At 40.0% G+C, this 16,826-nt stretch overlaps 1 protein-coding gene across 1 annotated transcript in view; it reads left to right on the forward strand.

The window, feature by feature from the left end:
• Positions 1-15,825, forward strand: part of LOC137003735 (CD48 antigen-like) — a 24,914-nt gene extending 9,089 nt beyond the window's left edge. Inside the window, exons 3-9 of the mRNA XM_067364025.1 lie at positions 6,587-6,662; positions 7,332-7,637; positions 7,915-8,175; positions 8,317-8,409; positions 14,764-14,822; positions 14,899-15,036; positions 15,204-15,825. Of these exons, the coding sequence (XP_067220126.1) occupies positions 6,587-6,662; positions 7,332-7,637; positions 7,915-8,175; positions 8,317-8,409; positions 14,764-14,822; positions 14,899-15,036; positions 15,204-15,362 (1,092 nt within the window). The 3' untranslated portion in view covers positions 15,363-15,825. The remainder of the gene's footprint in view (positions 1-6,586; positions 6,663-7,331; positions 7,638-7,914; positions 8,176-8,316; positions 8,410-14,763; positions 14,823-14,898; positions 15,037-15,203) is intronic.
• The last annotated feature ends 1,001 nt before the right edge of the window (positions 15,826-16,826 follow it).

A 16,826-nucleotide genomic window follows, 5' to 3' on the forward strand; every position in this document is an offset into this window, starting at 1 on the left:
TTAGAATGAATGAATTATTAAGATTTAAAGTTTGTCTGTAGAGTACACCAAGAAGTTGGCTTTATAAAACATTATTTAAAGCATGATTAAGTGGATGTTAACTATATGAGGATTTCGTGTTATTTTTCAAAGACCTAATAAATTCTTATAAATATTAAACATAGGCTAATGATAACCATATGAAGCTCAACCTACGAGTAAATGGGAAAATAAGGAGTAAATAAGGAAAATAACATTTTCAAAGACCAAGATGTTTTTTTTTTTTTTTTTCAGATTAGATGTTGAATCCTTTGAAGCCGATAGAAGTTTTGTTGCAGGTATAGGCTTGCATTGCACTATGATGTTAGGCTACTGTACGTCCTTTTTCATGTTTATAAGTAAAACTGTCTTTGATTTTCCACTAGAGAAATGCGTTATGCCCTGTTTTCCCGTCCATTCTTTGCGTGTGATCTCATGTCTGCACCCTGCAGGTTGCTGATCTGAACAGGCTGCGCGCGCGTTTTTTTTTTAACAGACAGAGTCGGAGAATCATCAGCAATTGGCTCGTTGGTTAAAAATCCTCAAACAGCAATTACGTTAATAGTCTATTAAATGAAATAAATGACATAAAAATTCAAAGTAATCCCTTTGGTAATCTAAAATACTTTTTGAAAGTAACTGTAATTTGACTAGCTACCATCTATTTAAAATGTAACTGTAACGAAATACAGTTACTCAAATTTTGTATTTTAAATACGTAACGTCGTTACATGTATTTCGTTACTCCCCAACCCTGTTCGTACATGCATCGGATAGATATAGGCGATACTGTTTTGTTGCCCGGAGCTGAGTTCTGGAGCTAAGAACTGATGGCGCGGCTTGATCTTTGGTTGACCGATCAGTGGAAAGGGGCGTTTTATTCCCGCCCGTGTAGAGATCGAATATTCAAGCCGTTTATCCATTTTGGTTTTATTGTTTTTCCATTTGGCGGATTAGAACAAAGTGTAATTAAAACAAATATAAAAAATGTGAAAAAAATGACTCGAGATTTGTTTATTTATTCTCATGAGGAGGGTCGAATATGTGATAAATGGTTTCTTCTTTTTTCCGTGAAAAGCGAGAAAACAAATTATTCAAATGTACACGGTCCGTGTACTTTTGCGTCCATTCGTTTTTCCTTTTTTAAACCAGAAATGAAATGAATAGAATTAGCAGATACAACCCAATTTTCTTTATGTTAGATTAATATTTTATTAAAAATAACATAAATGATATACAACTTGTTTCTTAATATGTAAAAATGCTAAATTTAATTTCCAGTATTTTGCGTCATACACACAGACGCTAAAGCGCCCTCTAGTGCCTTTTCCTCTGACGTCAATAGAATGACTCACTTCAAGACAGGGGCGGAGCCAGGGGTGGCCGTGGCCACCCTTGGCCTAAGCTTGGCCACTCCTTTGGCCACCCCGCTCACAACTGCTGTTTCTGTCTGTTTTTTTTTTTTTTTTTTTTTTTTTTTTTTTGACGAGAATTGCGTTTATTTAAACGCAGAACCGTCTCTTTAAGACAACAAAAACGGGAGACAAAAAAAAAAAAAAAAAAAAAAAAAAAAAAATCCATGAATGAAATAAACATTTATCTATCTATCTAACTTTTCAGATGCGCACTCCAACTTCGCCTCAAACGCGCGCGGAAACGATACAGGAGCCGAATGAGCTCCAGCAGAACAACAGTGAACGGTGAACATTATATATAGCTTACGCAAATGTTCCTCAACTGGTGGGTTGCAAGACCGCGCAATTTTCGATCACGCGCAAATACGGCGCGCTGTATATTACTCACTATAAATAAAGCGCAAAAGAAACTACGAGCATGCAACGTCGTACAGTTCTGTCGTCTATTAAGTCATGAAATAACCAAAAAGGCGATTAAAGCTGCATTAAAACTGTGCATGCATGTATGTAGTGTTACGTCCTCGGACGTATGTAATATTCTGCGATTAGTGTTTGTTTTTCTTTCTTTTTTTTTCTTTCGAGTTTCCTTCTCATCTCTGCTCCAGGTTCCGGCTTCTAATTGTCTGGGAAAGTGGATTGGCTCCTCGCTGGTGATCGCATCCTTTAAAAGCGCGCTTCTGTGCAATGCAAAGGAGGCGCGGCTCTGTGTGTGTGTTCTGCGGGAGAATGCGTTGTTGTCAGCGTTCCTCCGGCCTGTTGTAAAATTATCTTTAATACTCCAGTTTGTGTACGATATTGACCCACTGTTTTCCCACCATATCTTTCTTGGTTATTTTCTTATGTTGTTGGTATTAAAAGGTAATCTGAAAATGTCACCACTCAGTAGGAGTTTGTTTTAGTTGGTTCAGATGTGTCGGTATTAAAAGGTAATCTGTAAACGTCACCATCCAGTAGAAGCTTATTTATTTGCTTAACGTGTCGGTATTAAAAGGTAATCTGTAAGTTATGCCACATTTTGTAGGGAGTGGGCACCTATTCTTGTTTAGAGTTTTCTCTTGGTTTTGAGCAGATAGGGAGACAGGGAAGTCTGTCTAGACCCCTAGACTGGGACGTAACAGTAGGCCTATATATATATATATATATATATATATATATATATATATATATATATATATATATATATATATATATATGCGTGACATGTCTCTGGTCTATTCTGCTATGTGAGATCACAATATAACGCACAAACTGATATGTAATTTTTTAATGCATAAATAAATGTGAGAACTGTGCATTTGTATTAGAAGATGCTAATTTTGCGTTAATGTATAAAGTACAAACAAAAATAATTAATTTTACATTTTGGCATTTATTTGCTGTTGACTTCCGCATCAGCAAATGGGAATTCAAAACACTTTTATTTCCTCTTTGTACCGAGTTTAATTTAGGTATGATAGAACTGTTGCAATTATTTATTTTGACAATATAAAAAGTTAACTGTATTCGGTTGTGTTGTAGGTGTAGCAGTTTTACTCTGGTTGTGTTTTGTTGCTCTCAAAGAAAACAATACAGGTGGAGCAGGTCTCAGGATGATTTATTCTGAAGAAGCAGGTCTGCAGAAATACACAGAGCACAATTAATGTTTTTTTGGGATACACGTCTCTCCCCTTCAGTGGTCCATACAGCATGGAGAAAGCAGCACTCTTTGAAGAGCGAGAGAAAGCACCACCAACGTTGTCAATAGCAAATGTGCTTCTAAAGATGATGAAAATACACCAACGTTTGTTATGATGACAAAATTATACCCCAATATGTGATTTCGTGAAGACAAAATTCCCATGCCCTTTGCCTCAGTGGAGATTTGACATGAAATATTTCTCAATTCTCATTGAAAGCAAGGCGTTACGGGCGCGTCGCTGGGACATTAATTCTTTATGTGGCTTAATCCTAAAACATCCAGCGAGAAACATTTTCTTTTCTTGTCATCACTAGCATCTGCTATAACTGCAACGTAAACAAAATGGAAGGACAATATAAAGTTTATAATGGTTTTCTACAAGTGGAAAACGCTGAACGTTGAAAGCGCGTTGCCTTCGACCTGACCTGCTTGTCTGCATAGGCTATCTGTATTGGTAATTTAATATCAGTTTCTTAATGCATTAGCGTTTTCTTCATAACTGTGTTTTATTTTCTAGGAAAAGGCTTAACGTGTTATTAATTGTGTTCATAGCGGGCTGCTTATGAGGTGTAGTGAATTTGGTCCTCCAATATCACCTACAATAAGCCACATTAAGGATTTTTCACGTTAAGCACGAATGTCCCGCTTCGCTAGACGCGTTTGCTGCCTGTAGCCTATCTCTTGGACATGCGGCATATCGGACCCCTCGTGAGTGAGAAGCGTGTGGAAATCAAGTCAAGATAGGGTGACCACCCGTCTCGCATTTTGCGGGACAGTCCCGAAATTGGGAGCTTTGTCCTGCGTCCCGCAAGACTTTAGTGTCCCGCATTTCATTTATGTCTGTAATTTTTTTCATCCCTGAAATTACAATACAACAGAAGGAAATATAATAAAAACTAGGAGCATTAAAAATCTATATTAAAAATCATATTCTAGCTGTGAAAAACCAACCAGCGCAATAGAGAGAGGTTTTCCCTCTGATGACAACTGAGTGGACAGCGCAAAGAGCAGGCCTCATCAAAGTCGGTAACACAACTACACCAGCAAGGATTTCATCTTCCATACTGGATAAGAACCTCCTGAGCGGCTCATAGGCTGCCCACATCAATGATTTAAAGCATGTAATCATCCAATCATGTTAAATATTTCCAACGAACGGCGGCGATCAAGCGCCACACACGGAAATGGTCGAGCACCTACAGAAAAACGAGATATTCTCCATTTGTTTTAAAATTGTGAAATTCAGACACGACTTTCTTCACACGTTAATAGTCAATTTAATGCGGGTTTTATGGCGTTATTATAATGAAAAATGTCGAGAGCGTATTATTGTATCACGAGAGCTCATCAAATGTGCGAGCAATCTCTCCGCTTACTGGCGGTTTCCCTTGCACAAAACTGGACGCGCGCGCGCTCTCGCTCAGATATTACATCTGCGCGCTCAAACTTTGTCCTCCTGCACAGGGGCGTCGGACTGGGGGGGTAAAGGGTACCGAGTACCCAGGGCCCGAGGCAGGGGGGGGGCTTTAGAAGTCAGTTTTATACATACATATACATGCACTAACATTTATAGCATTTATATACAAATAAAAAAGTTGCTGTCCAAAACTAAACTTGTAGTTAGGCACTGGTTTGGTATAAAAAAAAGTCATTTTCATGCTGTGCAGGGTCCTCTCGAATCAATGTAAATGGTACGACCCGCAGGTCAGGTGCTTCTGCGGACCTGCGGTGATTTGTGAATCAGTTAATGAGACAGGAGCTGGAGTTAGCCGTGATATGAACTAGGAAGACAGGGGAAGAGTCATGTCTTTCCTTAAGAAAGGAAAATCAGGGGCTCAAAAACGAAAAGAAAAGAAGATTAAAGAGAGAAAGGCAAATGAGGGCAAGCAGTTGCTCACTCAGGTTTTTGAAAAGAAAGGTGAGCTACAAATGCATCATCGAGCATTGACATTGTTTTAACATAAATATCTACTCCAGGTAGAATAGCATACATTTATGTTCGTACTCTATTTGAATAATATACCAATACTTTATAGTATCACACCCTACATAGCCAGCAAACAATATTTCTGAGTAAATAACGGAGTGAGAAGCAGACGGAGGCGGAGCCTGCGCAGCTTGTCTCCTTTTCTGCTGCAGTTCTCCCCAGAGTCAGAACTTTACATGAAAACACTGTATATTTCCCTCCATTGTCAAAATAACACCCGCGAAAACACAGATCGTTAGCGCCTATTTTACCGCATTGTTATGCAAATTAGCTCGCGCACGCTCTTACATTAAGTACAGGATTGTTCTCAGTTTAATGCACATCTTAATGATTGAAAATGACTTATTTTAAAACGTAATTCAAAGACTGAATGTCTAGTTTGACGGTTAGTGTACCCTGTGATTCTATAGTCTGCATTTATTTTAAACAGACAAATAATCAGCAATTAACTTGTACTTAGCCTACACTTTAAAACTGGTATTGTGACAATAAAGGATATTTTAGCAAGTTAGTAGTACTTTTGACAATGAAACAAAAATATATTAATCAGAGTGTGGCTTATTTTGTTTACATTTTAAGTGTTTTTATGATGAAAATGCAATACCCCACCCATTGGTATCACTATGGTATTTGGTACGGGGGCCCAGCAAGATGGTTTGTACCCAGGGCCCAAAATTTGGTGCTACGCCCCTGCTCCTGCATGCAGCCGTGAATCTATCTTCTCTCCAGGATTTAATGTTGCCATAAGCGCAACATTATGGGCACCCACCGGCAGAAACATTAATCGGCGTATGCCAAGTTTGCCAACAACTGTAAATCAATATTTAGAGAAATAGATGTAAATTTAAATTTTCACTTTCATGTGTCCCGCAAAATCACATCTACTGTCCTGCAACAGATCAATAGCCAGGTGGTCACCATAAGTCATGTATTATCATGTTTCAGAGACATGGCTCTCGAAAGTGTAAATTGACATTTTTTCGACTTTAATCTGTCCATTTTTAATTTTGGTTTATAAAGATGCAAAACGTAATAAACAAAAATCTGAAAATAAGTCAATATTTATTTTGTGCACATGAAATTTGTGTATTCGGTTTTAATTTAAATTTTGGTATTCACCATGGCATTTAAAAATACAACAACCGTTCGTTTTTTGTTTTTCTTGACGAGGTTAAAAAACGAAAAAGGAATGGACGCAAAAGTACACGGACCGGTACACGGACGTAAAAGCTATGAACCTTGTGGGGAAAAAAAAGTGAATTTATCTAAAATTTGTGTATCTAAAATCTATTTGCATCTGTTCTGGGCCATCTGAGAATTTTTTCTCACATGGCACAAGGTGTTTTATCCAAAAATCAAAAAGTCCTACTATAGTAATGATTTAAACAATCACTGCTATAGCCTAAAGCAAAGTGGAAATGACCAGTTTTTCCAGTCTGGTCCTGAGACTAAGTCACATTACTTCTGATTTAATTTCCTCATTGATAGACCTGCACAGAAAGGGCATTTGCTACAATGGCATGTAGGCTGCTTCTGTTCATTTCTCTTCTAACTTGCAACACAGGTACAAAATTTAATTGTTTTACAAAGAAAAATAAATTTTTGATTAATGTTATTTTTCTATTGACAATGACTGAAGTGTTGGACAGATTTAAAAATATTTCTCTAAAAAATGACTTAATTCTTAATGTATATTTATATGGTCTTTGTTTTCGTTCTTTTTTTTTTCTTTTTTTTTTTTTTTTTTTTTTTTTTTTTTTTTACAGATGAACTGAGTTTCTTGATACAATCTTGGGTTCACTTTAAAAAAATCACTAAAATGTTGCCAGGATTTTAGCAATTTTAATTTGTTATAGCAAAAATCAGTGAACAGAAAATAAAGGAAATAATCAAATAATGCTGCATCGTGGGATTGTACCAGGGTGGAATACCCATAAGCCCTTGTACTTGTGTAATTTGATCAGCATTGTTTTGGTGGTTAGTGTTATTGTTGGTTGGAAATTTGGGATTTTTTTATTATTTTTTATTTTTTTATCTTGATCTTGGCTTTCAACTATTCTTTAAAGAGAAAGATTTTTTCTATTATAGGTACTATGCAAAACCCATTAACTGAATTAAATTCCAACTAAAACCTTTAGCCTGTAGCAGCTGTATAATTACTGTATGATAACAGCAGCAAGCAAACTTACTAAACTTTGTCCTTCAAACAATTGCTTATTTTCTCTCTCCTCAGGGATCAGTGCTGAGATCTCTGTGTTTGTGCAGATAGGAGATTCTGTTCAACTGGATGTACAGAAACATGAACTGCCAGAGTCTGATGATTTATTCTGGACAAATGATAAATCAGAGAATATAGTTAAATATATACATGCATCTAAAACAGTACTTCATCCTTCCTACAAGGACAGAGTGGATTTCAATAATGAAACCTTCTCTCTCACACTGAAGAACATGCAGAAGACAGACAGTGGATTCTATAGAGCAAGAACAAGTGGACATTTAGAGAAGAATATTGTTACATACAGAGTCTCTGTTATAGGTGAGTGTGATTTGTATTGCTTATATGGTGTAACTGCATGTAAGATGAAGTCATGTTCTGTTTGTTTCATTTGAAAAATAATATAAAATATGTAGAGCACAACAAAATGCTTTAATATTCTTTCAAAAAAATATTGATTGAAAAAATGATTTTTTTTTTTCTTTCTTTAACCTAAAAACTGCTGCACATATTTTAAGTGTTAGTGAGTTGGCAAGTTCTAGCACTTTTGTTTGTAGTAAAGGTCTTTAAAACTTTTTAATATGTATATGTGTTTCAGATGCAGTGGAAGCTCCGGTTCTGACTGTAAACTCAAGCTGGTCCAGCTCTGACCCCTGTAGCTTTACATGTAAAGGAAGCAACATTATTATCAGCTCAATCTATAATAGCAGCAGCTGTTCTCCAGAAGAAGTGACATCATCTGATAACTACACTCTAAGACTGAACTGCAGTGATGACTACATCATGTGTAACCATAGCAGCCCAGTGAGCTGGAAGACTGAAATAAAGAAGGTTCATGAACTCTGCACTGTTGATCAAGGTATACTATCCACTTAAAAACACTCACGTATGAACAAACAGAAAATAATTGAAAGAGCGTAACTAAAAAGTGACCTCAAATGCCTGTTGGTTTAAAATTCTCTGGAAAATTTAAACTGATTTTTTTTTCTTCTTCATTCAGCACATCCCTCATGGTTTATCCTCCTTATTTGCCTATTGACAATGAGTTTGTTGGCATCAGTGATCGGCTGGTGTCTCTACAAGAGAAGAAAAGGTACAGACTGTCTAACATACAAGAGTATGTCGTCTGAAAATAAAAATAGTTCACATATGTACTGTATGTAAAACTTTTAAAAATAATTTTATGAAACAAATACAATGATCACATTTATTTGTACAAAGCTTATGAACTCATGCCGCATCCATTAATTCCAGCAGTAAGAAAACACATGAACAGTCCTTACTTAAAGTTTGACATCAAAAGCGAAATCCTACTTGAGTATTACGACTTGATTCATTATCCAAAAGTAGGCTAGGAACTGAAATAATTTCACTTCCCTTGTACTATTTTTCACAGATCAGTTCAGGTTTCAAGGTTACAGGTTAAAAAAAAAAAAACGTTGTGTTCCCTTGCAAAAACAATTCACAAAGTTTCTTAGGGGAACACGAAACATTTGCAAGAGAACGCAAAAGCATTGAATTTTTATTTCCCCATCTCAGAGGGCCACTTCCCTGCAGAGTTTAGCTCTAAACCTCAATTTAACACACTTGAAGCAGCTAATCAAGGTCTTACTAGGCATATTAGAAACCTCCAGGCAGGTGTGTCGAGGCAAGTTGGAGTTAAACTCTGTTAAAACCCTTGCTCTTGTTCTGGTCATAACATGATCACATGAGAATGCGTATCAATAGTAGCCTACGAGTTTGTAATCTCGTAGAATATATACGCCAAAATGAGTTTTGGCATGCTTATGGTACGCGTTTTTTCGCCTGCATATGATACGCACTTTATGGCGTGTAGGCCTATATGCTATATGATACGCTCTTGGGTAGGATGTGGGTGGGGGAGTGGGGGTTTCGTACGTATAATACGCCATAAAGTGCGGATCATATGCATGCGAAAAATATACGTAGCCTACCAAAACGTCTCGGGTTACAGATGTAACCCCTGTTCCCTGAGTAAGGGAACGAGACGCTACGTCGAATGACGTGATGGGAACCCTCTGCATTTTGTGTTCGTGAAGCACCTCTGTATCCAACCAATGAGCAAACGTGACGTCAGAGGCGGGTGACGTCACTGACCAGGAAACTATAAAGCATACCCAGAACAAAGAACGCTAGCTTCTGGAATATGTCTGAAGCAAGACGCTCACAGGTATGCCGGGGGTATGGCAATGTGACGTAGCGTCTCGTTCCCTTACTCAGGGAACAGGGGTTACATCTGTAACGCGAGACATTCCCGTTCGTGGGAACTATCGACGCTGCGTCGAATGACGTGATGGGAACGCTATCCCAACTACGCCGTATCACCAAGTACCTGTCTGTTATCTTGTAGACAGAACTGAGGACCCCAGAGAGGAGCCTAAATCCAGGTTGTAAAACCAATAAATGTGTGCTGGGATGATCATCCAGCAGAACCACATATGTCATTAATGGATACTCCTGACATTAAGGCCTTTGAGGCCGCCATACCCCTAGTCGAGTGAACCCTCATAAGCAAGTGAGATAGCCTCGACCACCCACTTGCTCATTCTCTGCTTAGATGTTTTTCCCCACAGGGCAGCTCTGTGGACATATGCATCTAAAGCCCTCACTGGGCAGAGCAGATTGAGTTTCTCCTGATCCGAAGTTGTAAATGGAGGAAGATGGAAGGCCTAAAGTACGATGGAACCTGGGACTTTGGTGGGGACCTTAGGCATATAGCCTGGTCTAGTGTGCAGGAACGCTTTGACCATTCCAGGTGCAAATTCCAAACACAAAGAAGCAGCTGAAAGTGCTTGAAGATCTCCTATTCTTTTAAGAGATGAAATAGCCAGTAGAAATATGGTCTTTAAGGGTGAGGAATTTCTCTGAAACTTCCTCTAGTGGTTCGAAGGGATCCTCGGCTAACCCTTCTAATACCACGGCCAAGTCCCAGGCCGGAGTCCTTGTACGTACTGAAGGCCTCAGCCTCAGAGTACCACGGAGGAAGCGTATAAAAAAGGGGGTCTCGACCTACCGAGGAATCCCCCAGAGGAGTATGGCCAAAATGGCCGCATACACTTCCTCGTGGAGGGAGCTCTGGAGTGGAGTATGGTCTTCACAACCTCAGTTGGGAGAGCAGCATGTATGAGCCTGGCCCCCTCAGAGGCCAGGCCCACAGTCTCCATAGTTCTGGGCGTGGATGAATTATCATGCCGCCCGCTTGAGACAGGAGGTCCTGCCTGAGAGGAAGCTCCATCAGGGAGCCATCTAGAAGTGACACTAGGTCTGAGAACCATATTTTGGTTGGCCAGTACAGGGCTATCAATATTAGACTGACCCCTTCCTGGCGTACTTTCTCCAGAACTCCCGGGAGCAGAGCGAACGGGGAAATGCATACAGACGCAGCCTCGGCCACGTCTGTACCATGGCATCCAGACCCAGTGGTGCTGAATGAGATAGGGAGAACCACAGTGGACACTGGGTTGATTCCCCTGAAGCATAGGTCGATTTCAGCTCGACCAAAGTGAGCTCCACACCTCAGTATGGAGACTCCATTCCCCGGGCCTCGGCCCCTGCCTCGACAGGGCGTCTGCTCCCACATTTTAATGCCCTCAGGTCTGGGAAGAAGTATTTTACTGCAAGAAATACCGCCATCATTTCCAGCCGATTTAAGTGCCAGGAACTGATGGTCCTCCCAGAGACCCTGAGCTGAGCGACCACTCATGATCGCCCCCCAGCCCATGAGGGAAGCATCCGTCGTAAGCATTACGCAACGACAAGAAGTCCCAAACATGGGTTCTGGGACAGGAACCAAGGCTTTTTCCACATGACCAGAAGAAGAAGGCATCGCCGCATGACTTTTGATCTTGAGAAAAGGATTTCCCCTCGAAGAAAACCCCTTGGTCCTGAGCCACCACTGTAAGAGTCTCATGTGCAGAAGGCCAAAAGTTATCACGTTGGACGCAGCTGCCATAAGACCCAACAGTCTCTGAAACTGTTTTACAGTGAGTGACTGGTCATAAGAGACAACCGTCGTGTTGTCCGTACGGACCAACACGTGGTGGCCCCTCAGGTCTGGTAGGAAGTGTTTCAGTTCTAGAGACACCGCCATCATCTCCAGCCGATTTATGTGCCAGGAGAGCTGATGGTCCTCCCATAGACCCTGAGCCGAGCGACCACTCATGATCACCCCCCCCCCAGACTGTGAGGGAAGCATCTGTCGTAAGCATTACGCGACGACGAGGAGTTCCCAGCATGGGTCTCTGGGACAGGAACCAAGGCTTTTTCCACATGACCAGAGCACGAAGGCATCGACGCGTGACTTTGATCATGCGAAAAGGATTTCCCCTCAGGGAAAACCCCTTGGTCCTGAGCCACCACTGTAAGGGTCTCATGTGCAGAAGGCCAATAGTAATAACGTTGGACGCAGCTGCCATCAGCCCCAACAGTCTCTGAAACTGTTTTACAGTGAGTGACTGGCCTAACTTCACCCCATTCACGGCTCCGAGAATGGAATTCACACGAGCAGGAGACAGCTGCGCCTGCATCGTGGTAGAATCCCAGATTACTCCTAGATAGTTTGCAATCTGACTCGGAACCAGCACACTCTTTTTGGCATTGAGCCTCAGCCCAAGCTTTTTCATGTGCGACATACAACATCTCGATGTTGAACTGCCAACTGTTCTGTTTGAGCTAATATCAACCAATCGTCGATATAGTTCAGCACGCAGATGCCCTGGAGTCTCAATGGAGCCAGCGCTGCATCCACGCACTTCATGAACGTGCGGGGTGATAATGATAGGCTGAAAGGAAGAACCCTGTATTGGTAAGCTTTGTCCCCGAAAGCAAACCTGAGTGATGACCGGCCCTCCTCGGAGGATCGGTGGAGACCGCTGCGCCCTGAAGCACACTGGGTGGCAGGGTTAGCAGAACAGCCCCCTGAGGGCGCCAAAGAGGGATGAGTACCAAGTATTTTAATACCCAACCCTCTCTGGAGGGGACTGCCCTCCAATGTCCCGCGCCACTGGCATCAGGACTTCTTCGAAGCCTTCTTGGTGGTAATTACAGTCCGCAGATCTGTTACCCCACAAAGACTTCGGCTGTGTCGCCTGTCCCTGTCCCCAAGCTTTCTGCGGGGGACCAAGGGTGGCGACACTTTCTTTTAAATTCCTCAGAATTTAATGTATTCAATATTTCATTTAATCCTCAAATTAAATGCAGCCAGTTCTAAATATATATATTTTTGAATAGACTGAATATATTTAGAATACAAAAAAGAATTATAGCTCGTAATAATTCGCAAGGTATTTTAGGGAAAGAGAGAAAGGGAACTCCCGTCTGCTCAGATCCCTTAATATATAAATATATATACACATATACATACACACATGCATAATTACGGACACGTGATACATGCGCAGCCTCGGCAAACGCAAGACCCGAGCCGTATATTCATTCTTGCAGACTTAATCTACGCGCTGCCTCGGCAACGAGAGATCCGAGCTTAGACTTTTATTCCCTCGAGAATAAAGCCAACAGGAGTCTACAAAACTCCCGCTAGTGCATACTTTTCTTCGGGACATTTTTATGAATGAACACTGTCACTGTCAGTTTTTTTTTTTTTTTTTTTTGAGCTGAAGTGCATGCTCCACTCCAAGCAAACGACACATAAATCGTGTGTATCCCCACTCGCTTTGTAGTGTAGCACAGGGGGAAAATCAAACTGCTATTCACGATTGATTTGTTATAAACGTGTGATTTTGAAACACGATATATGTGTGACTGTGAGGTGGCGATCCTCAGATCGATATCACAATATCCACCTCCTCAGAGCTGGACATGTGAGTATCGGTGCCTCAACCCGGGGGAAGAAACCGCAGAGCGTGCTTCTACCTGGGAGACGGCACTGAACCTGGCAGGTGAAGGCAGAGAAAGGGCGGCGCCCGTCTCTTACCCCTCTGTCAGATCCATTTGTGAACCCCACGAACGGAGCCTCCGCCCTGCCTCAGCAGAAGCGGGACCCGATCCGCGGGGAACACTGGAGCACAGTGTCCTGAGAGTGAGTTTTTACAGTGCACACAGACGCTCCCTCGAGAGCTGCCTGGGCATATTCACTCCCACTTCACTGCTGTTTCTCGCCATAATACGTGTCTTTTTTCTATATAAATATATGGATTGGTGTGAGATACTCTTGTCCTCAGACGAAGAGATTGTGATTATTTATATGTGATAAGACAAACAACACCAAATAAAACACACAAGATACAGAGAGCGCTTGCTGAAGACAACAGAAGCTAGCGTTCTTTGTTCTGGGTATGCTTTATAGTTTCCTGGTCAGTGACGTCACCCGCCTCTGACGTCACGTTTCCTCATTGGTTGGATACAGAGGTGCTTCACGAACACAAAATGCAGAGGGTTCCCATCACGTCATTCGACGTAGCGTCGATAGTTCCCACGAAAGGGAACTCATTTTGGCGTAGCCTATATATTCTACGAGATTACAAACTTGTACTATTGATACGCATTTTCGTGTGATCGGGCTCGTTTTGGTTGATGTGTTCGTACACTCTTCCTGGAGAAGTGCCCATACATGGAGAACTTTGTGACAGAATTAATTCTCTAAAATGAGCAGGAAGCTAGTGTTATAGTGATTTGTATAGATCTGATGAAAACAGGACAGGTCTAAAAGGATTATATTCTTTTTCAAGACCTGCCCTGTTTTCATCAAATCTAAAGTTAGTAGATCTCTTTTGAGGTAAAAAATAAAATAGTATTAAACATGTTTAAAAAAAAAAAAAAAAAAAAAAGAAAAAAGAAAGAATGTAAATAGACCTATAGCTACATAAGAGTGTAAAAATAAAAATGTAAAAATCAACAATGGCCAAAAATCCGTAATGTTATAGGCCTAGGCTACTGTATATTAAAAGACACGTTAGAATAATTCTTCAGAATAATAGCATTTCAGATAAAATTAACATTTTGAGTTTGTGACAATTTTCTAAAATGAAAAATATATATATATATTATAGTGATGTAAATAGTTCTTTTATAAGACCTGCCCCCTTTTTTATCAAATTAACCCTTCAAGGAGGATGGCGAACGAGCTAAAAAAAAAAAAAAAACGCATGGCAAACACAACACAACAACACGCGCCGAAGCACATGGCGAACGAACACCCACATCACACGCCGAAGCGCGTGAGCAGAAAAACAAGACAGCCATGAGCTCCGGACAAACAGCGGTACAAACACAAGGCAGATCGAACCGCCGCGCTGACAGAAATAGCATTAGACATCCCCTTTAAAGTTCTAAATGCTAGAATTAAAATGCTAGAATGAATTAGCTTAAAAGTTCAGCTGCTATGCTTTTAATAATAAAGATTTTGTAATAAACATCCTTTAATCTATTGTATTAGAAGAAAGTCCGATGAGATTTAAAATGTTTTCAGATCATTCCTACACCTCTGCCCAGCAGAATGATGAACATCCAGTTTATGAAAAAGTTGACGTAAGTTTCATATTACTATCCTTTATTAATCACTGATAATAGATGCGGTCTGACATTGATTGGATTTCGTCTGCAGGAGAATATTAATCCACAAAGGGCGTTGGAGAAATCAAAGTATTCTTCCACAGTTTATGATACTTTAAAAGAACACGGATCTCCTAATGTTACCATGGAAACCAAACACACTTCACCCAGACATGACTCAGTGAATCAGGTGAAGATTAAACTGTTATTCTTATTACTAGAAAAAATAAATAAATACATAAAATAATAATAATAATAATTTTGGATTAAAGGTCTTGACATTCAGGCACATGTGTAAATGATGTGTTGGAAAAATGTTGTAATGAATGCGATTGATTTTGTTCTTCTATATTTCAGAGCACAACACTAACAGAGAAGAGCCAGACCAATGCAGAAGTCACTAGTATCTACTATACCATTGAGAAGCAACCAAAATCTGAAGCTGATCGCACCATTTATGCTGTGGTCAATAAACCGCCAGCTGGGGATGAATCTGTACATCCAAAACCGGAATAAAGTATGGTCTTTTGATAAAGCTGAATAACAGCGAGGCACTGTTGTTCTGAGTGTAAATAAGCAGCAAGTACATTGTAGGTTGAAATTATTCATGGTGAATATGTAAATTAATAATAGTCTGCCTTTTTTTTTAAAATAAAAGCAGTAGTAATGTATTTTTGATGTAAATTTGTTGCACGTGGCTCAGACAGGAACGCAAAATCTCACATAGCTTTCTGTTAGAGATTCCTAAACAACTTTGCAGTCAACACCTGAAGTATGTTAGTCTAGTTAGTCCTGTGCATATTAATTTTACCTTTTTTTTTCCCACTTGTATTTGTTCTTGTTAATTTTTTTAGTCTGTCCTTATGTTTTGAACTTGTGTTTAACTGTTCTTGCACCATTTACCAGAAAATATGTTTACCATGAAAATAAGTTTTTTTTTTTGTTTGACAATAATACTCAGTTGCAAGTGTATATTACAAGAAATCACAGTCCTGTACACATCTTTTGATAAACATATTCTATTGCATAAATGTAAACCTAAAGCTTCAATTTTGTTTACTGACTCTAAATATGTAGTTATTACATATCAGTATAAATGTAATAGTGGACTCTGGGATTGAACATATTTCATTTGGGATGATACTACCTTTCTTGAGATGATACTAAGCCAGCGCACTAGATGGCATTGTACATATTGTGTATAAGTGCACAGTATAGTACATAATTTGGGGCACAACTACTCTTTTTGTTTAACCAGGGCCCTTAAGAATCGCATGACAACGGCAGATCCTGAATCAATGGTCAGAAAGTAGTTTCGCATAAAAGAGGCTCTTTTGTACACTCCCTGGTTTTTCTTACTTGTTACGTGTTACTAAACTGTAAAATATTACACAAAAGCTTTAAAGCTACAAAATTTAAATGTTTTGCAGCTACAGGTCACATATTCACAACAAAGGCGTAGCTTGATGACGCCGAGTTTGAATGCAGAATCTTGGGAGATGTCGTCTTTACCTCACAGTCAGTGGAAAAGGATCGGGACGGGACTCGGGCAGAAATCATATTCATGAGATTATTAACACCCAAAATGGCAGAATATTTGTAGTCTGGGATACCTCGTCTCATCTCATTTCGTTTTTGTCCTCCTGTTTTGTCCCTATGTTCCTTTTATACTAACAATGCTGAAGGCTGAGTGACTATACCTGTCCATTTATGAGGAAATCTGGAAACTCTGACTCTACTTGGTCAAAAACTGTCTCCACATTTCATATCTGCTGCAGCTGTGAGTCTCCCTCCTCGAATGCCAGCCTCGATGTAGGACTTCATTACATAATTCATGAGAAAGCCTGGAAATTAACTTTGTCTTGTTAAATAACCAGCTCTGCATTTAATATCTGCTCGCCTGCCTGGGGTGGTACATTTGGGAGCTTCCCTTTCAAACATCAGCCTCGAAGTAGGCCTTTGTTAATTGACGAAAGTCAT

Source organism: Chanodichthys erythropterus, chromosome 16, assembly GCF_024489055.1.
Source record: "Chanodichthys erythropterus isolate Z2021 chromosome 16, ASM2448905v1, whole genome shotgun sequence".
NCBI classification, from domain to species: Eukaryota; Metazoa; Chordata; class Actinopteri; order Cypriniformes; family Xenocyprididae; genus Chanodichthys; species Chanodichthys erythropterus.